General features: G+C 39.3%; 1 protein-coding gene across 2 annotated transcripts in view; it reads left to right on the top strand.

Moving 5' to 3' along the window:
- Positions 1-19,324, top strand: part of SEC23IP (SEC23 interacting protein) — a 38,138-nt gene extending 18,814 nt beyond the window's left edge. For both annotated transcript variants that reach the window (XM_060241512.1, XM_060241513.1), the window contains exons 11-19: positions 402-572; positions 1,575-1,670; positions 2,774-2,986; positions 3,476-3,631; positions 4,858-4,960; positions 6,784-6,969; positions 7,707-7,866; positions 12,412-12,536; positions 19,170-19,324. In XM_060241512.1, the coding sequence (XP_060097495.1) occupies positions 402-572; positions 1,575-1,670; positions 2,774-2,986; positions 3,476-3,631; positions 4,858-4,960; positions 6,784-6,969; positions 7,707-7,866; positions 12,412-12,493 (1,167 nt within the window). In that variant the 3' untranslated portion in view covers positions 12,494-12,536; positions 19,170-19,324. The remainder of the gene's footprint in view (positions 1-401; positions 573-1,574; positions 1,671-2,773; positions 2,987-3,475; positions 3,632-4,857; positions 4,961-6,783; positions 6,970-7,706; positions 7,867-12,411; positions 12,537-19,169) is intronic.
- The last annotated feature ends 1,874 nt before the right edge of the window (positions 19,325-21,198 follow it).

Raw genomic sequence — 21,198 nt, 5'->3', positions numbered from 1 at the left:
GTTAGAACAAATATTTAAAGATGTCTTGAAAGTAAAAATAACCATGCTACTAGAAATGTACAATACTTGTCAACCTCCTGCAGTGTCTATCAGGTGAAAATGTATGCAGCTGTCTTATACTGACCATTGGTCCTTCTGTAAAACAATATGATATTTAATCTAGAAATATCAAGGATCATACATGAGCTCTTTCATGTGCAAAGCATGTGCTCTGTTACTGATATGTGACCCTTGCTTTAGTGTTGAATTTCATGCCTTCACACTGTTGCATTTGGCCTTTCATCTACCTTGAAGATAGGGTAACTTATAGTTGGATCTTGTTAACTGGACCAAGATTTATGTAAATAATTCGGTAGCAATGTATGAAAGTCTATTGTATTGGAATTCCTTTTTTCCCCTAGATGACAGTAGATTCGAATTCTGCCAGTTCACTGCATACTCTTTCCAACAATGAACATTCAGATCATGACTCAGAGGAGATTGTTCCATCCTTACAAGAAACCTTGGAGGCGCTAAGCTTGTCTGACTATATCAGCACATTTGAAAAGGAGAAGATTGACATGGAATCCCTGGTATAGAAATTAAGTACAATTAATACTGTAAGGCCCAAATTAATAGTGAATGTTAATTGATATTGGGCATCTACGTTTACAAGAGATGGAAATAATCTTTTGAAAGTAAAAAAAAATTATATGTGAAATTAAGAATTTTTTTTGTATATGTGGGTGTGCACATGCACCTGGAAGTCATGGCAACCTCTGGTAACTGACCCCTACTGGGGCCTGGAGGATATTCAGGGAGGTGGCTGAATAACTCCTGGTATTCCAAGGAAGTCTCCCATCCAAGTACTTGTCAGAGTTGACGCTGCTTAACTTCCAAGGTCTGATGAGATCAGGCTTGCCCGGACTATCCAGGTCAAGGTAAATTAAGAATATATTTTGACAGGATCTTCTCAAGCCATTGCCTGAGATGATGTTCCTTGAGTAGAATGTGTAGAAATGCATAATCCTGCACTGAGATTATTAAATTCTTACGTTTAGAAATATTCTACTGGTTTTTTGGGCATTAAATTCAAGGCAGTTTACAATTTTTTTTTTTAAACTTGAACATTAACAAAAAATATAAAATAGGACTTGCAGCCTAAATTAAAAGTACAGATAAAAATAGCAGGAAACCAGCATTAAAAATATGAAAGATGGACCTTGCCTCCCACAATAAATGTTAGGAGCGATAGTGTCACTGGAACATCTGGCGTCAGCAGAGGGCACCTTGCACTGGAGGAATGTGGCAGAAGAAAAAATGTAGGATCCAAGCAGTTTGTTCTTTGAAGCAGTCTCTCCTTCACTCTTCCACTTAGTAGTCTCTAGGGTCTGCAACTATGTTCTGTATGCTTCTTAACAAGACTGGCCTTATCACAACTGTGATTCTGTAACACTATTGAAATATATATATTTTTGATACAAAAGATGAAGTTAGAGTAACTTATCTGTGTTTCTTAAATGGGTTAAGTAACTTTTTAAAATGTCTACAACTTTATTAAAAATGTGTTTTGGGTTCTCCCCCTTTTAAAAAAGCTAATGTGTACCATTGATGACCTGAAGGAAATGGGAATACCTCTTGGACCACGAAAGAAAATTGCAAATTTTGTAAAAGACAGAGCAGCGAAACAGGTAGGAAGCAACTGGTTTGTGAGGTGGAGGCTTTTTTATAGGCTTCTGTTTTCTGGAAATATTTCAATGCCATAGAGCAAGTCAAAGAAATACAAACTAGGCGCTGCAATGCAAAATTTGTTTCTCTATCTTTGGTATAAACATATATTTCTACCATACTACCACATTCTGTGCTGAGGTTTCCACGCCTAACACGTGTCTCATCTGTATCCCAGCCAAGTGTAATAAAACCACTTGCAATGAGTCAGGCTCCAACTTTAATCAAGATTTAACCCCAGGAGTTAAAGAATGAGGGAGAGGAAGCAACGCTATTAAAATAGATCATGGCTGCCACTTGAATTGAAACCTTTCCTAGCTTGCAGTGAATAAGAAAGTGTTGCTTGAAGCAGTCAAGAAACTAGTCTGAACAATGTGTGCCAGCATGTTGTATCTCCCAGAAATCTAAATGTGTACAGTGCCAAGCAGTCTTGATGGAGATTGAAGGAGAAGAAAAATGATCTTCTATGATGGAAAAAACTTGTGGCTTTGTAGTGTCTTTCCAAAATATCTCTTGAACTTAATATTTGGTCTACATTTTACACATTTTTTTTGGAACATGTAATTTTAAAAAAACTAAAATGTGATAAATATGGCAAAAACACAAAGAATTTCACTACTCGTTACAGCTAGATGGAAGATTTATAACTATATGTCCCCACCATTATGCAAGAAGAGTGCAATTCTAGGAAGACCCTGAGATATATACTAATCAAGAAGGTGTCAGATTCGGAATACGTCAGTCTTGCCATTTGTTCTTCCTGTTATTATTGCTTTTTGAGAATGTGAGCATGATGAACTGTAGATCAGCCAATTTTAATATAAGATCCCATGAAAATTGAGTTGCAAAATATTAGAGATGAAAAATTGAGCGCATCAACATCAGATGCATTAATGTCTTTCAGTATTTTTGTGATATGTAAACATGACAATATTTAAAAATATCTCCAACGCCGTAAGTGCTATATAGAGAGCATAATCTCTGACTTGTTTAACTAGAAAGGCTATGGCAGGTATCAGCAGCATAAACATTTTCCTTATGGTGTTTAAAATCTTTGCTTCAATAGGAACAGAAAAAAGCAGCATTAGAAAAAAAGTTAGCAATGGCTTCCTTGCTGCAAAATCAGGGAGAAGTTGGTCAGACAGGACAGAAGGTTACCTTAGCTATATCTTCAGAACCTGGCAAACTCCAGGATCCAACCAAACGAAAACTTCCAGTTGGAGCATCAGTTTCGTCTGCCCACATTGATTATGAGTATTTTGAAGTGGGTACCGGTCAGGTAAGCTACATGAATTAAAACAATCCAATTTATTTATTTCATTCATATCCCACTTCCCCATTTTAACTTCTAAGCTTTTTGGTAGAATGGGGATTTAAACTGGTAGTCTCGCAGATCCTAGTCCTACACTCTAACCACTACATCACGCTTGCTCTCAATTTATGGATCTGCCTGTTTTGCCTTATCTGTATAGCTAATAGCCATATGATTATATGCTGGTTAGGGGATGGGTTATGGGACTAAAGAATAGCGTAAACCATATTGCTGGTGCTGAAGCTGTAAGTAGAGCATGCATGTGAGTGTGCATTGTGAACTAGTCCAGCTGTGCTAGAGGAACACCATTGTTAACAAAATATGTGTTTGTTTACCTTGTTCTGTTGTTGGCATATAACCCCTGTTCCAACTCTGGGGTGAGAGCCAGAGACTGTGTGAACAAACTGACATGCGAGAGAGCTGCTATTTATCTTTCCTTTGTTCTCTCCCTCCTAGGTATCTGTGGTTTACAGCACACTAGACTTTGAGCCAGAGATTTTCTTTGCTCTGGGCTCTCCAATTGGTGTATTTCTGACTGTAAGAGGAGTGGAAAAAATCAATGAAAATTACATGCTTCCTACTTGCAAGGGTTTTTTCAACATTTATCATCCGGTTAGTGAGAAGTACAGGATTTCAGTCACCTTAGGTGAAGGGATTGCAGACTGATTACTCATTTGGTTTCTAATTGCATCATTTTAAAAGCTGGGGGTGGGTGGGAAGCTAGACTGAAACTGCTCTCTGGTACCTTCTCAGGTGCTGCTTCATAGAATGGATAGGTATTTAGGAATGCAGACCATTGGTAAGCTGAATACTTTAAAAAATTGCATGCAATCCCTCATGCAGCTTAAGTGAATTGAAATTCCATCCAAATCACTGCGATGTACTGGAGCTGTGCAGTGGATTACAGGCACTTCTTTGTGGTACTTAGGTTAAGTATTTGTTTTGTGCACAGGTTTCCTGTCATACTGTTGTCTTTGATAACATGTTGGCACTCACTTCTTGCCAGGGAGTGGCCTACCCTTTTTAAAATCTGCTCAGTGCACTAATATTAATTGTATTTCTGTTTGGCCCCAGTTCCTGCTTGCAAACCTAAACCACGCACCAGTCTTTACTGGAAGGTCCTGTTGTTACCCACACTGGACCAAAAGAAGGGGAAATTAGTTTCAAAAGGGTACCAGAAAGGAACCTGATTGGTCCAAAGTGTAAAGTTTGAATCTCACTGGCTGGTTCGTGTCGAGATGGAGAGTTTCAGCAGGGGAGGATGGTTTTTTTTAAAAAATTAACCACTACACCACTACACCACACTGGCTGAGAGCCCTGAGTTCACCTGACACCAAAACCCCAGCAGGGGAGAGGAGTTCCCAATCACGCAAGAATGTGCTGTGTTTCTTGGCTTTTAACAAGTTTCCTACCCCTCTCTATGTAATTGTGATCAGCCAAGAGAAGAGAGACTGTGGAGCCGAGCTGAGCATATATATATATATATATAATTCTGATCCCATAGAGCAGAATGGGAACTCTGTTACTGGCAGCCTGCAGTGTTTCCAGAGCTGGAGAATTCCATTCCCCTTTTGCCTTGGAGTTTGAGTGGAGATGTCTGGAAATGTAATCTTTCACAAACTACCATGAACAGCACTATAGTTCATGAATGTTCTTGTCAGGCATCCTTACACGAACATTGTTTTGTGAACCATGATCCAGCCAAAATGCTTGATGAACTTTACTTTGTGAGCTGGTTCATGCCCATCCCTATTTGTAGATAGTTTCATGGTTCTCTGAATATAGACCATAGACATTTGAAATGTAGATTTATAATACTTTTTCCCTTTCATTTCCAGCTTGATCCAGTTGCCTACAGATTGGAACCTATGATTATTCCTGATATTGACCTAAAGCCAGTTCTTATTCCACATCACAAAGGCAGAAAAAGACTTCACCTTGGTAAACAATACTTAATCTTTTTGTCTATTGCTAGAGATTATAATTTAGTGTGTGCCTCAGTTAAAGTCAAATTTTACAGAACATGTTCTGATGCGCATTTTGAATCTGTAGAAATAACAAAAAGGAAGATAAATTCTATTTTTAAGATATTTTCTAAACAGAATAAAGAAAATTTGTGGCAATGAAACACTGAGCTGTGAGTTTTCAAAAATTGCAGTAGCTTCTTGAGATGATTAGTTCATGCAGACAATCACAAAGCATCATATTTTCTTTTTGTCAAAGCAAATGAGGTTTGAATATAATACAGCTTATGGTTAAAGAGATTTTGTTATGCTAGAGAGTATAGTGAAATTTCTGGAAATGTTTATGAAGCTTTTTTTTTGAAATTGTGAAGAAACTGGATGTTCTGTTATACCAGCTAATTTGCCAAACCTAAAAAGCATGATATGTGTTGTGCATATGCAAGCATTTGGAAGGTAGATATACTGAAAAATGTTATTTTGTAAAGTAAAAAGTGTATAAATTAGTGTCAATAATAATTACAAAATGTCAATAATAATTACAAATACACATGAAGATTGAATTGCCATCTGTCATCCGATGTTACCTAAACATCTCGTGTCCATTTGGCAAAAGAAAAAAAAGTTGTAAGTAGAAATATGAAACAAAAAGGAACTACTTAAGATATAATGTTCATTTACACATGCTCATGAAGAAATAGGAAAATTTAGTTCTAGAAACACAATTTTCTTCTGTTTCTTAGCGTTTAAATTTGATCATTACAGTTCTGAACACCTTCCATTCTGATTATTTGGTTCTACTTTGATCTGCTATTTTTATCCAAACAGAAAATCCCTATAATGTAATTTCCATAATTTCATCAGTCATTTTGAAAGACTCCCTCCCCTTTTTAATTTTTCATTGTTGAGACTTGAGGCCATCACATGTCTAAAGGGTTGAGTAAAGGGACTAGATGTTAATATCCAACAGCATGACTTTGTGTTAAACTAGATATGATATCAGGAAAACATGAATAATTAGCTAGAGCGGTCCACAGTTTAGGTTGGTAAGACATAATTTTCCCATATGAAGTTTGTCTTTTCCTCCCACACAGCAAATAACAGTTATGGGGAACCTGATTTGGAGATTAGGATACCAGCATGAGGTACTGAGTTTGACCCTCCTCTTCTGTGCTGCTGCCCTAACCTAAACCAGGGTTCATACACAACTGCTATTCTGTCTTCAGACAACCAACCAAGAAATGTGTTCCCAAGTTTCCCTTTTTCATGTCTACTTATTTATTTATTTACTTCATTTATAACCCAGAAGGGCAGGCTGCAAGTCATCAGAATGCTGACAAGCAATTGTTTAAAGTTACAATCTGAAAGTGTTAGCTCTGAGAGTACATTCACCTTTCCTTCAGATTGTGCCCTTGTGCCCCACAAGAAACCTGCTTAAATTGCTTTTTTTTAAGGATCCAGACAGTTAGTATTATTTACTTACTTACTTACAAAAATGTATTCTGCCTTTTTGCTTTACAAGGGCTGCCAAGGCAGCTAACAATTTCAAACATGTGATAAAATTGCATTATAAAATCATTAAAATCACACACTCCTATTCCAAACATATGTAATTAAAAAAAACAAATTAAAAGACAAAGTTAAAATACATATAGAATATAAAAATATTGGTTAGTTGAAATACACTGTTCTTCTTTCTTAAATTATGTCTAAAATTGGTGCCGCTTGAATAATGTTCAGTTCTTACAACTGATATTTTTTTAAAAGGCTCTCCTAATTTCTAGGAAATACTTCTCTTTTTAGAACTGAAAGATTCTCTATCTCGCATGGGATCAGATCTGAAACAAGGTTTCATCAGCTCTTTGAAAAGTGCTTGGCAAACCCTGAATGAATTTGCACGTGCTCACACATCCTCGCCTCAACTCCAAGCAGAGTTGGAGAAGGTGGCTAATCAGATTAAAGAGCAAGAAGAAAAGGAAGCAGTGGAAGGTTAGTTGGTGCATTGGCTGCATATCCTTTTTAGTAAGTATCAGTGTTGCAGTTAGCTTTTGAAGGTGGAAATTGTAATTCTCAATTCTCCATTAGACATCCACCTGTGATTTCTGGCCTCTGGATAAGTTCTCTGGCTCACATTGTGGTTTAATTTTTTTTTTTATTTTAAGCATTTTTGCCTAAAGGAGAGCTCTATGCAACTTAGCTCATGAACTTCAGTTGGTCAAGAAAGTCTGAAATGTTTATTTGATAACCTATTAACTTTTATGTGCTGATGACTAATGCTGGAATATGTCCACACAAGTGAATGGCCACCTTGACTTCTTACCTGCTTCTGACAAATCTTTCTAACTACCATGTCTGGATTTTTTTTTCCTTTTGAGAAAGAGAGATGTTAAAATAAAAGTAAAAATAGGCAGATGAAAATAATGTGCTTTTCCTAACCAGGTCAAATGAATTGCATTGAGTATGTCCAGTAAGAATTTTGATATTGTCTTTTGGAAATAAATTGCTTTTGAAGGTCCCCTTAGTGTCAGGAGCAGACTGTCAAGTGTTATGAAGGGCCATGGAAAAAAACCATGTCAGAAGGCCCCTTGATCACCTAAAATGTCCCACAGGATTTTCCTTTGTGTTTTAACCATTGCTGTATTTTTTTAGCAAGTAAAGGTTTCAACTTGTGATCTATTTTCAACTTGTGATCTACTTTCATCCTCTTTCTTTTTTTGTGGTATCAGAAAAGATCACTGAAAGCCCAGATCTTTCAAAAGATGAAGATTTATCCATAAAAGTTGGCCTGCTAAATGGAGGCCGTCGTATTGATTATGTTTTACAAGAAAAACCCATAGAGAGTTTCAATGAATACTTGTTTGCTCTACAGAGTCACTTGTGCTACTGGTAAGTTTTCTTTTTGTTTTAATATGATACTCACACATCAAATATGTTTCTTTGCTTTATTGTTACTGTCACGACTTTCCTCTTAATGTATGTAGTGCTGCCACCAGGAATTTAATTCCAAACATTTTATTTAACATTCCCCACCGCATTGTGCCCAGTTGTGCTTTTTCGTTGGACTGTGTGGCCCTGAGAATGAGACTCTTATGTTATTCTAATATATGAATAAAGGTTTTAATAAAACAAAAGAAAACTTTTATTTGTACCTGAAGCATTTCAGTTTCAAGATGTTTATAGCTTAACTCTTCAGTGAATAATAAATTCTGACTGAGGTGTCACAGTCTTTCACTCCACATACATCTCATTCTCAAATCTTCCTTCTCTTCCTAACTCAAATTTCTGCCAGCTTCTGTCTCACGCAGTCCTATATTAGGTTTTGGCTCTCTCTCTCTAGTCCAGAATATGTCCTCTGGAGTATTCTGCTTTTCTTCTGTAGAATCTTAATGTCTTTCACAGGACAAATATGGGCCAAATTAAAAGTTAGGGGGTTTTCTTTTTTTGGGGGGGGGGTTCATTAATTGGCTCTAGGTTCCCCCAATCCAACTCATGATGCATGGAATGTCATTTCAAAGATCACAGAGAGTCCTTTTCTATGTGGAACCGCAGCATGGAGGGGAGGGCATTCCCTCTCCCACTTTCAGAAGCTGAAGTGGCATCAGGAATGGACTATTCCAATTATATGCTGCTCCAGAGTTATGTAAATAACTCCCTGCTTGAGTCATTTCAGTTTATAGGGCTCCATCTGATCTTTAAAATGATGTTTTCTGCTAATGTTGCATGGCTATAGAGAAAATACATTGAGTTGGGGGAACAGAGACTCAACTTGCCAAAAACTGTAATGCCTAGTTTGGCCCGAAGACAGTGGTGTTTAATGGGAAAAGCAGGGGGCCTTAGGGTTGGGCTTGTGCATCTTAATTTAGCATAATTAAAAAATTACTGAAATAGTAGGTGGTGGTGGTTGATGCATGCTGCGGTTTTGCCTTTATTTTTCTTGAGACACAGCTAGTGAGAGTGTTTCTTGTCAAATAAGCAACTCAGCTGAAAACACCTTGTAATGTGAAAGTTTGATTCCAGTATTTTAACTGAATAGCTGGCCCTATAAAAGGTATTTTATAACTTGCTGTTTGTGCACACTTTTTTCTGAGATGCATTCTTACGCTTCAGTCCATTTTGTTTGGTTTGTTATGAAAATAGCTGCACACTGTATAGCTTTTATCCACAAGATGGCACTCTTTAGTTATGCTTATTCTATAAAACTAATTAAGACTGCTAGGCTTTTAGAAAATACATTTCAGGCAATCTAGCAGGATGACTCCAGGTAACTACTTAAGATGCTTCAGTTGCTATCCTTGATATTGCAGACAAATATGTTGTCATAGTATATTTCTCATTAATCAATAATATTTACAGTGATTATTTTTACTATTGGCAGTACAAGGTTGGGCATATGAAAAGTGTTCTCTTTTAGAGCTTCATATTAAATTATCCAGACTTCCATAAAGAGAAACTCCAGCATGAAATATACTGTCTGATAAGGAAGATTGCCAACAGCCTGGAGAAAAACTGCCTAGCTCCTTTAACATTGCTTAATAAGATGTTACTTATCAGGTGATGACAAGTAGCTGTGTGCTGTGAAAATTTTAAACTGTCCATTTGCGCACATTAGGACTCTATAAAAGGGGCACAACAATTTTTTTCTTCAGGCTGCTGGCCTTGAATTTTGCTTCAAAACTTCTGGATGAGGAAGGCCTTATTAAGCTTTACTTATCTTTGCTTTTAGTGGCTTTTGAGAACAATAGATTGTTTGCATTTTGTAGTATAACAGTTGGGTTGGACCCAGGCTAAATTAACAGTCTCCACTGATTCCCCCTTCCTGCTACGGCCCCCTCCGCATGACATCCCCTAGGAGTAGCATTTTGCAGAGATCAGTGAGATGCAGTGGGAGGGGGAAAGAGGAAAGTTTTGTTCTACTGCTGTAAAATTATGTCAGGATTCTAACATATACAGTAAATTGAGTGGTATGGGTTGATAAGTGGAGGGTCACATGGATGACACTTACTTTCATTTGACCTTTGGTATCAGTTCCATGTTTTTGTGAGTGAGTTGGGACTGACCATTGAAGTATAAAGGGTGAATTTTGCCTGGAGTTGGAGCTTAATATAGCTCTGTGCCTTTCTTAGAGAAGCAGTGTTGGAATGCACAGTGTACTGATGGAATAAGGAGTCCACAATAAAGCAGAGCCTGAGCAAATATAGTAACCTGATCAGCAGATGAGTAACATGGGTGCTGCCTATAAAGGATAATCTCTTCTCCAACTGGAACAGGGAAAGACAGGCAGAGTATAGCTGAACTTTTTGGATGTCAAGTGATGGGATTCCACCAAGCTTAAGGCTAGTATTAGGGAAATCTTACTGGGAGCTGACTTTTGCACTCATAAACTCCAAACAAACAGCAGTGCCCTGAGAGCTATCCCCTTTCAGAAATTCTACTAGTCATTCAGTCAGGCTTCCAACTTACTGTGTTTGGCTGTCTTTGTCCTTCTACCCCATAACCCCCATTTGGTTATGGGGCACACTATCTCGATGAGAGCACATTCAGCCAGTGCTGAAAGAGCTGCACTGGCTACCTATTGTGTTCCAAGTCCATTTCAAGGTGTTGGTATTGACCTTTAAAGCCCTTTATGCTCAGGGGCCTGCCTATCTATGGGACCGCCTTTCTCTGCATGCTCTACAGAGAGCACTGAGTTCAGGGACACAAAACCTACTGTCCATCCCTGGACCAAAGGAGGCCAGGCTATGCTCCACACATGTTTCGGTGGCAGCACTAGAAACATGGAATGCCCTCTTGGAGGCCATAAGGGCCCTGTGGGATCTCTACTTTCCACAGGGCCTGCAAAACTGAACTGTTCCGACAGGCCTTTAACATCTAAGCCGGGAGAGGACTGCCACCCCACATCGCTAAGAGCTACGACTACTATACGATCACCATCAGGAAAGAAGAGCCCGCCTATATTGAAGTTGTGCAGCACCATAGAATGTTTTAATTGTAATTGTATTTTATTGGTTTTAAATTGTAAATATAAATGTCTGAACTGACTGTTAGCCGCCTGAGTCCGCTTGCAAACAGGGCAGGATAGAAATTTAAGGTAATAAATAAATAATAAATAAATAAATTCTTTTGTACTATTTCTTTCCAATTTGGTTCTCTTCTCACCTTGGCTTGGCAAGAGTAATTCAGATCATTTAATGGTTTCATTTTGGCACCATCTGAATGTCTCTGAAGTGCAGTCTCTATTCCATTCCTGCATGTACCTCTTCTTCATTTTTTTTCTCCTTTAGTTATTGTTCTCTTTATTCTTCCTTCTTCCTGCTGGGTTCCACACCTCCAACCTTTCTTTGACTGACTTAATAGTTTTCCGAGCTTTTCCTGTGACACATGTGGGAAAATAGCTACTTGCTATGCATGTGGGGAAATAGCTGTTACTTGCCAATATATTTACTTTTTCTCAGATAGAAACTCAAAATACATTATAGTAATAAAATATATGCTATAACATTGCAAATATTAATATTTTAATTTACTATGTCCTGATAGTAGCATCAGTAGCTAGAAAGTTATACTGCAATTCAGTTAAATCTATAAAAGCTCAGCTGAAGAAAAAGTAGAGATACCACAATTGCATGAGTCAGGCACAATAAAATGCCCAGGTTGTGGCTCCTGTGAATCCATTCCATGACTGGAATTGCTTCCCCTATGGCAGAAGATTTCTTGTGCCAAATGTAACGACAACCAGAACTGAGTTGGGGGATCCAGTCCTAAATCTTTCTATGGCAGTAAAGTCTTGGACATAGCTTGGCTAAGTGGTGCAGTGCCATGGAAATAGCCAGTCATATTGTAACTAATGAGTCATGAAAAACAGAACGTTCATATTCCAGCTTCTGCAACTTTCATTTTGACTAGGATTAAAACCTTTCATGGGGAAGACAGTGGAACTGAGAACCAGAAAGCTGAGCCAAAAGGGATCCTAAGAGGCAAGGTAGTTAAGAAGCCAGAGGTCCTAAGGCAGTGTTGCTGAACAGGTAGGGCAGGGATAGACTGCAATATAAGGTAAATACAAGTGAAACAAAAGGAGTCTTGAGGAATAATAGAGCCAAGAAGAAATACAGATGTACCTAGATAAAGTTGAATGGAATGCTGCATTTCACCCACTGATACGAACTATGCGGTCACCTTTATGGCTGGAAGCTTTTAGTTTAAGTGTAGTAAGCCTAAACAAACAAGCAACTACTTCAAGACTGTGGGAGGAATAGATGAGGAGAGGGGAGATATGAATGAGAGCAAAGTAGAAGATTAAAGCTCCAAGGTAGTGAACACTTCAAGCCACAAGATCACACTGCGGTTGCAAGAAGGAATGTAAAATAAAATGAAATAGGCTTTGCTCGCAGTAGATAATTTCTTGGAAAATCACCAAATCTTTTTTGTCTACAGGGAATCAGAAGACACTGCTTTGCTTCTCCTGAAAGAAATATTTAGGACTGTAAATATCTCTCCTGAACAGCCACAACATTGATGTATAGATACTTGTCATTTGGAATGCTTGTCATTTGGAATTTGTAAGTATGCTTCAAGTTGAGTATGGCACACAGTTGTCTCTGATGAAGGTACAGAACTTCATGCAAGTCAGAGAAACCATAGGGCTAATCTTGTGTAGCATTAGAGATTTTTATGCCAATGAAAAATAACCATTATATGATAAAGAAAAATGTATTATTTGGTCAGAAACAGTCTCATACAATGGTAATGGAGTTAGCAGCATAGTTGGAAATTGAGTTAAAATATTGAAAACATTAGGTTGGATCCACTGATTTGTGTCTTCAAACCTCCAACTCCCTCCTCATGCTATTCTTCGGAGAATCCTCTGCTTCCCAGGAGCAGCATTTCATGGGGCATTTTGAGTAGAAGCAGGAGGCAAGGATGTCACACTCTGATGGAAATCCTCTCAGTGAAAAATCTCAGTAGGATCCAAGCCAGTGAAATAGTCAATAGTATATTATCACTGTACGCATTATAGCATATTAATCATGGGGGAAACTAGTCATTTATATGTTGCAAAATACATTGTACAAGCAGGGAACCTACAAGCACTTGTGGGGATCCCTACTGTTCCCCTGTATCACCTCCCCCACATTAGGTCCTCTTTCTCTACTCCTGGCAGCTCCTCTCCCCTTTCTTTGCCTCCTCTTTTTTGACTCACCAGCCAACCTTTCTTTTCTCTGTTCCCCAAGTCTTCAGTTTTATTTATTATTTATTTAATTCATTTGCTCCCCATGGGGACCCAAAATATCCCACATCATTCTTCTCTCCTCCATTTGGTACTCACAATTAACCTGCAGGGTAGATTGGACTGAGAGAGTGACTGTTCCATTGTCATCCAGCAAGCTTTCATGGCTGAGTGGGGATTCTAACATGAGTATGCCAGATTCTAGTCTGACACACTAACAACTACATCACACTGACTCTCAAGTTTCCTGTGTTCCCATCTCCCAGAAGCCTCTCCCTGGGAAAGGCTAGCTATGTTGCAAAAGGCATGTGGTAGCAAATTGCTAATGTGAGTTGTGTGGCTGTTCAGGTTGTGTGGAGACTGCCAGTAGGCCCAGGTGAGTTGTGTGGCGTCACGTTGTAGCCAGCACTACACCTGGGTGAATCAAGCAGATTACATTGTAGTAAGTTTCCCAGTGGGCCAAATTCTGATGAGTCCTCCCTCCAGTACAGGAGGGAGGGGAGCAGGGGTAGACTGAGAGGCCAAATTAGGTCTGGAAACAATATCTGCTTTGCCTTTTACCGACAAAAGCTAAAGTTTGAAGCAACCCCCTCAATGGCCACTGAGATCTCTTTAAAGATATATGTACATACCAAAAAGGTTTTATTTTTCTTTTAGATTTCAAATTTTTCTGCAAACCTGGGTCTTTTCTCAGGTTTATAGAAAAATCTGTGTCTGATCAAGGTTTCAGTCTCCATATTTAAGTGTCCCTAGGTTTGGCTGAGAGTTAGATATACCAATATGTGTACAGTATACATAGGCACCTTATATCTGATTATGAATTTGATTCCTTTTTGTGGAGGAGGTGAATTTGCAGGGGAAGGAGGTGGTGTCAGTGCAGTCAACAAGATGGTAAAGGAGGAAGGAGTGAGGAGGGTTTAGGTGATAGTGGCTTGAGGTCTGGTGGAGGAAGGAAGAAGGTGGTGATAACCAAGGAGGCAGGAAGGAGGGGCTGAGGTGAAAAAGAGAAGACCTGGAGATTAGTGGGATAAGCTTCCTACATCCTGTGAGCTCCTTGCAGGTTCCCTGCTTGCTGCTATTTAATGCCATTATTGTCTTACATTTTAAAAAAATGCTACATATTTTTGAATAAGTAAAATCTAATTTTGAAGCATTTCAATCATTTAAAACAAGCAAATATTTTATAGGACTATTTTTTAGGTCTTCTCTCAAATGTCCTATTTTTCCACTGGAAAAAATTGAAAAAACTGGGAGGATTTTTTCCAGAGTTTCCCTCCCCCTCCAGGTCTTTGCATCTCTGGAGAGCCTGAAGGAAGCATTGTAAATAAGCCAGTGTTCCTTGGCAGTGAGTTGCTTGCACCTGAAATGTATTATACACTAAAAAGAAACCTGTCTTCTGCACAAGTGTCAGCTGTTTTAGTGGAAGTACTAGCTTTATCTTCTGTGACCTCAACTAAAATCTACTTCTAGTTTAATATTTATTTCAATCTCCTTCTTCCAGATGAGTTCACTGGGCCATAATACTGGGCACTTCCCACTCCCCCTTTCTCTTTGTTCCTAGCTTATAAAGCAAGCAGGTCAGATCCTCTAGAACAGGGTTGTCAAACTCATTTGTTATGAGGGCTGGATTTGACTTAAATGAGACCTTGTCGGGCTGGACCATGTGTATCATAAAATGTAATGCCAGGTAGTGGACATATAAACTTTATAAAGGGTACAAACACACAATTATTATTTTTACTTAAAATAAAATATGCTTAAAATATTAGCTTGCTTGCAATATTTTGTTTTACAGTCTCTGATAAATGTCACCTCTTGCTATGAATTACTACATCAAAAACTGCAGACAATGTCTGTGCTGTACCAGTCCTGAATATGTGTTGTTCAGGTGTGAACATCTGTAAGTTGCAAACCTACTTTTGATTCATTGACATTCATTACAGACATCTAATGGTCAATACTTTGAGCCTAAGACCCAGAGGAACATGAAGCAGCTGGGCATTGTGAGCTTTTGTACAGAAGTTGTTTCACGTACTGGTCAAGAACATGTGAAAGCACCATGGCACAGATTGAGCGTTATGTGCTTGTCTACAAAACTATAATCTTCCCCAGAAAAATGACTACAACTTAAAAAAAAAGTACAACTCCCTCCCACCCCAAGAAACAACTACAAGAACAGAGAGACAGCCATGTGAAGTGGTCAGTGTCAGCTTACTATATGGGAATTCAAGACCCCAAATCAAAGGAAAATGTGAAGAAAAATTAAGGAAAATTTGCTGGGTAAACCTGGGGTGGAACACACTCTCAGCCTAATGCTGATATTTCTCTTCTAAATAGTTCACATGCTTTCCTATTGAGAAAGACTGGAGGGGATGAGTACAGTGAAAAAGAGGAGGGGAACCCAGTAACACCCATAACAAGCCCAACAAAACTCTCTCCCTCCCTCTCTGTAGCAAGGCAAAAAGCTCATACCTTCACTAAAATGTTTCTAGTCTTAAAAGCACTCTTTGTAGCTCTCCTGATGGTGGGGAAACTCTGGCTCTTTCTTTCCTTTCCTGGAGCACAAGGAAGGGGAGGAGCCTCAACCATTCATTAGAAGGAAGAGAGGCATGTCTCAGTAGCTCTGCAGGCTGATTAATTGAGCCTGGCAAACTTAATCACCCAGCAGAACTATAGAGCTAAGCTCCCTCAGTGGCTGAGGCTCCTCCTCCCTCCTCCTCCCTTTGGGGAAAGGGAGGGGGGAGAGGAAAAGGCTGCTTAGCTGCCTGGCTTATCCGGGGAGAAACAAAATGGTGACAAAAAAAAGCAGGCAAGGGAAAATGAAGCAGACAACAGCCAGTTGCTGGAGGGCCTGATTGGAGCCCTTTGCGGGCCCTGATCTGACCCACGGGCCCTATGTTTGACACCCCTGCTCTAGAAAGCTTTGGCCAGTTATGCTGCAGAATGGAAACAAGGAGGAAAAATTTCTCTTGCTTCTTGTTCTCTGAGCTTTCTTATATTATTACAATTATGAGTCATCCCATGTTTCTGCTGGCACATTGGTCCTTGTCACGATAGGTAGGAGATAATTTTTTCATCTTATTTTAAATGATTTTTAAAGCTTCAGAAAAAACATAAAACAAGTCACATAAATATACATATCATTTCAGGACTGACTTCAGAAATATTGACCTTGATAATCCATTGAACAAAAAATACTCAACCATTTAAGCTTCTGTAACACCAGAGTACTGTACTCAGTTGTCATAGTAGCGTTCTTCAGCAAGAGATGTGTGTAGAGAGGTCAGTTGAAGTGTGGGGTGGGGTGAGGGGGGGCTTAGAGTTGAACTTGTACCAGATGTTTGTTCAGCAGTTCATAATTAGATGTCCCTGCCAGCTTCCCTCAGCATACTGCAGACCAGTATGTGAAAATATTGGGTTTAATGCTTTAGTATTTTCTTATTACATGAGTCACCAGTTGCAAGAAATGCACAAATGCAATGCTAGGAATTGTTCTAATTACTCCAGGGACTCAGTGTAATATACACTCTGGCTCAGACCATGCTGCTTCATGACATATTCATGCTTTGCTTGTTAAGCAAAGTTATGTTTAAAATACAAATGCCTGTAATCATTTGCACTACAGGATGTCTAAAAAATGTGAAGTTCTCCAGTGAACTTTCTACACAGACAGCAATGGGAGAGGGTGGCTCACTATTTGCTCTGCCATGGAAAGCTCATAGGAAGCAATGTAGATGGCAGCATCTCCAGCATAATGAAGAACAACCCAGTTGCCAGCATTATTACAGTTGTTCAATTAAAATACATTTTTAAGCAGAAAGTGTTCTGTTGTTGAATTGCTTACATCAACAAAAGTACCCTGTATTTTTTCTGCTTCTGCTTGAATGCATTTTTAGAAATTGCAGCAGAATGTAATGCATTATCTGACGCATGATCCGCACTGATGAAGAGGCACAGCACCTGTAGAGGATTGTCAGCAGCTCACTAGAGCTTTTTGTTTTGAACAGGCAACACAATGTCCGCTTGCTGTGTACCACTCATCCATACAACTTGCCTACATTCAAGTTAGTTGTGCCATCCAGATACCTGAGCACATTTGTAAGAACTTAACTAAGGGCTTCTATTTCACTGACTTCACGTGTGAAACAAAATGTTCCTGTTTATACTGTGACAGTCCAAATTGCTCTAAAAAACATGGTCTTTAATTGATTACCAATACAAATACAAACCAGAAGCATATGCTGAGCTGTTTCTCTGCTTGTGCGAGACATTGTGTAAGCACTTTCTGGACACTGTAATATACAGGTAGGAAAGTACTATGTGTTGCATGAGGTTTGGGCAAGTGGAACAGTGCTAAGTCTATTTACATTTCCACTTGTCATCGCAGGATCCAAGCCCACGTATAGCAGACCTTGTAATTACAGAATGCAAATAAAGTCTAAAACTTTCTAATTCCTATTGCATCCGTTTTAAACAATGCATGTTTCTAGGTTTATTTTAAGAGGAACCAAAGAATATCCTTAGCTATTCATTAGTGCTAGCATGACCATACTACTGAAAGGCTGCATTAATGTATCAACATAGCATGTGCATGCCCATGTATATCAGCATGGTGCACTGATATTTTCTTTGCAAACCTTTTGGGGTATCACTTTGAATAAGAGAGTTAAAAGACCAATATCATTCAGCATCTGTGTTTGTAAAACTGGAATAGCTTACTTTGAAGTATGAGCTTTTATAGTATGCAAAACAGGATTAAAGGCATTTTTGTGTGAGCCAGTGTCGTGTAGTGGTTCAAGTGACAGACTCTAGGACAGGAGTCCCCAATCCCCGCTCAGTGGTCTGCCTGGAACCGGTCCACAAAGCCTGGCCACCCCCGTTTCCTCACGCACCTCCACCACCACTCTCTGTTTTAAGGCAGAAGAAAGAGCAATGAAGCGCTGCCTTTCCCGGCTCCTTAAGGGCTGACCCCCTCCCTCCCCGTGCCGATCTTGGCAAGAAAAACCTTTGTAGCAGTGGATGGCAAACTGCTGAAGTGGCCCTGCCCTTTCCTCCTCTTCCTGGGTGTGGGAAGGAAGTGGGGTGAAGAAAAGGGCGGCGCCACTTCTTCAGCGGGTTGCCGTTCTTGCTACAAAGGTTTTTCCCACCGAGATCAGCGTGGGGGGGGGGGGAGTGGTCAGCCCTTAAGGGGCCGGGGAAGGCGGCGCTTCACCGCCCTTTCTTATGCCCTAAAACAGTAGAAACGGAGGGTGGTGGAGGAAGTGCCACGATGAGAGGAAGGCTGCATGGCTGCAGAGGGGGTGGTGGGGAGGCTGCATGGCCACGGAGGGGGGGGGGTGAAGAGGCTGTATGGCTGTGGGAGGTGGCGGGGAGGCTGCATGGTGCTGTGGGGGGGCAGGGCCGAATTTGGTGCCCCCACCCTGCCAGCCCTGGAGCCACGGTGGGTAGGCTGACCTTGGTGCTGGTCCCTGACACCACAAAGGTAGGGGACCACTGCTCTAAGAGACTCAGGATTGAAGCTCACTTGGTGACCTTGGGCCAGTTACATACTTTTAGCCTAACCTATCTCACAGGGTTGTTCTGGAGATAAAAATGCAGGAGAGAAGAAGGATGTGACTTTGGAAGGAGGAGAAGGGTGCGGTATAAATGACATAAATAAAATAAAAAGTTGCATGGTCTTGTCACATATGTGCAGTCATATGTTCTTTCTGTCTCACATTCTTCATTCTCTTCTGTCAGCACTGGTTTGGCACAGAAAGTTTCTGTTGGAAATATTCCTGTTTGATTCCTATGCTGTTCCCCCCCCCCCCCCTCTCTTACGCTACACTGTTAGGCAGGAGGCTGGGTCCAAACTGAGGGAGAAGCTGAAAGGTTGAAGGCATTGGAGGTCGAATGCAAGCCTGACACATACTGAAAAAAGAACAAAGCTTGCAATTGGCTATCTCTCATTCTCTTTCTTATGCAGCATTTCAAACTTTCCTTCTGGGTTGCTAGCAGAATTTTGAGGTGGCAGCACCCATTCTCTAGTCACAGGTGACCAAAGAGGATTCACTCTGCAACCCTTGGATTCTCTACTGCCAATTTTGTTTCATTTTTTAAAATGTTGGGATGCAGGTATGAGAAAGCATCATCTGCTTCATGCTTACCCCTCCCAAAACATAAACCATATTGCCAAATGTAAACGACTCTTCAAGAAACACGTGGCATGCAGATTCGTTTTCTATCTGTCTTGGTCACTTGATTTTATAAGACTTGCATTTTTTACAAGGCTGTATGGTTTATTAAAAGAATGTTGGTAAACAGCAATAATCTTTTTATTTAATAAAATATACTATTTTCTCAGTGTCTTAAAAATGTGAATGATAGCTTTCAGGTTTCTTCATTGTAAACTTACACAAACCATTCATGAAATGAGTTTCTTATGCTGGTAGGCTCTCTATTAAGATTTTATAAAAGACATCTGAGGCAGTTTTCTTTAATGTGTGTGACATGATCTTTTACTCTTCACAAAACAGAGAACTGACCAGACTGGACTGGCACTCTTGCATTTTGTTCTGTGTTCCTTTACGCAGAAAATAGAAAAAGATGAGCCAAACACAGTAATTCTTGTTTGACAATGATGGTGGTTAAGATGTATTATTCTTAATAGGATCTGAAGTGTGGACTTGTAGAAATCAAATACACTTACAGCCCTGCAACAGACAAGGAGTCTTCTGAAGATAAGGAGCTGTGGCCTGGCCAAGAACATTTCCTACTTTCTCCTGCTGAAATATGTCAAACAGAGAAATCTCTACATGCTGGACTTCTATAACTTCTTTGCTGTTGCTTTTGATTTTCTTTAGCATATTGTCTAACGTCACTAATGAGGATATTACAACTTATTTTTGCTACTGTTTTGCATAGTGGACTCTTAAGTGGATTCTTAAAAGTATATGATCTTATTTTCATTTTTGCGTTCTCACATTGATTTGTATAAAGATGGTTGTAGCAGTGTTAGTCACAGAGTTTGCAAAATAAATGAGGTGATGCTGTAAATCTCTCTTGATAGATACAATAGTGTGGCTAATATTAAAAGATACTGTGATGCCAGAGGGCCTTCTCCAGCAAGCTATATGTTTCTTTCAGCAGTACTGTGTCTCGGAAAGCAACACAATGTTCTCAGTACAGCCTTTTTCATTCTGAATATTTGGCACTCCGTTCATCACAGTGAAATTTCGCTTCAGTCATTTGTTACACCAGAACAAAGTCTGTCAGAGGAATGCAGGATGAAGGAGCTTCTTGTCAGGTAGCATAACAAGTGAGAAAACCCTTTAATAAATCCTGGATTAAAGTTGTCTTGGAAGAGATTCTGGAGCTTTATAGTTGGTATTCAGATTGCATTCTCAGTTGTCCTGAATAACATATCAAAGAATGAAAGATGTCCAGAGGTTTTCCCAAGAATTAACAATAGTGTTTGATGTAAGGAGTGTGCTGAAGTGCATAAAGGCAGACCAAATAAATGTAGTATTTAAAATAAAAACAAGGAAATGTTTGTTGATAACCACACTGTTAATTTAAAGGAAAAAGCTGCTGGGTAGGGGTTAGTTTCCCTTGCTCAGTATTGTTTAGTGTTGAAAGCTGTTTAAACTGTTCCAATTGATTGTGTAGAATACAGAAATTATATTTGGTCCCCAATTTTGAAAATTTGTTAAATCCCAATATATGAAGGCATTCCCAGTTTACTCATTTGAATAAATAGAGAAATAATTTTAATTACCTTTGTTATAATTTAGAATTCTGGTTTGAGCAGGTTGGCTAATCCAGTTTTACATAAAGTGTAAAATAGAAGCACAGTGTGGGTATTTGACTGTTAAATTTCATCTTCATGAGTGCAAGAAACATTACCATGTGCCCTTTGCACATTGGTTGGTTTGATTTATACTCTGTCCTACCCCACAAAGTGGGCTCAGAGCAGATTACAACAGGGTCCATTAAAATAATAAAAACAGTAAAAC

This window comes from Heteronotia binoei, chromosome 6 (assembly GCF_032191835.1).
Source record: "Heteronotia binoei isolate CCM8104 ecotype False Entrance Well chromosome 6, APGP_CSIRO_Hbin_v1, whole genome shotgun sequence".
Lineage (NCBI taxonomy): Eukaryota > Metazoa > Chordata > Lepidosauria > Squamata > Gekkonidae > Heteronotia > Heteronotia binoei.
The sequence above is the reverse complement of the archived record's forward strand: the minus strand, read 5'-3'. Positions and strand labels throughout refer to the sequence as shown.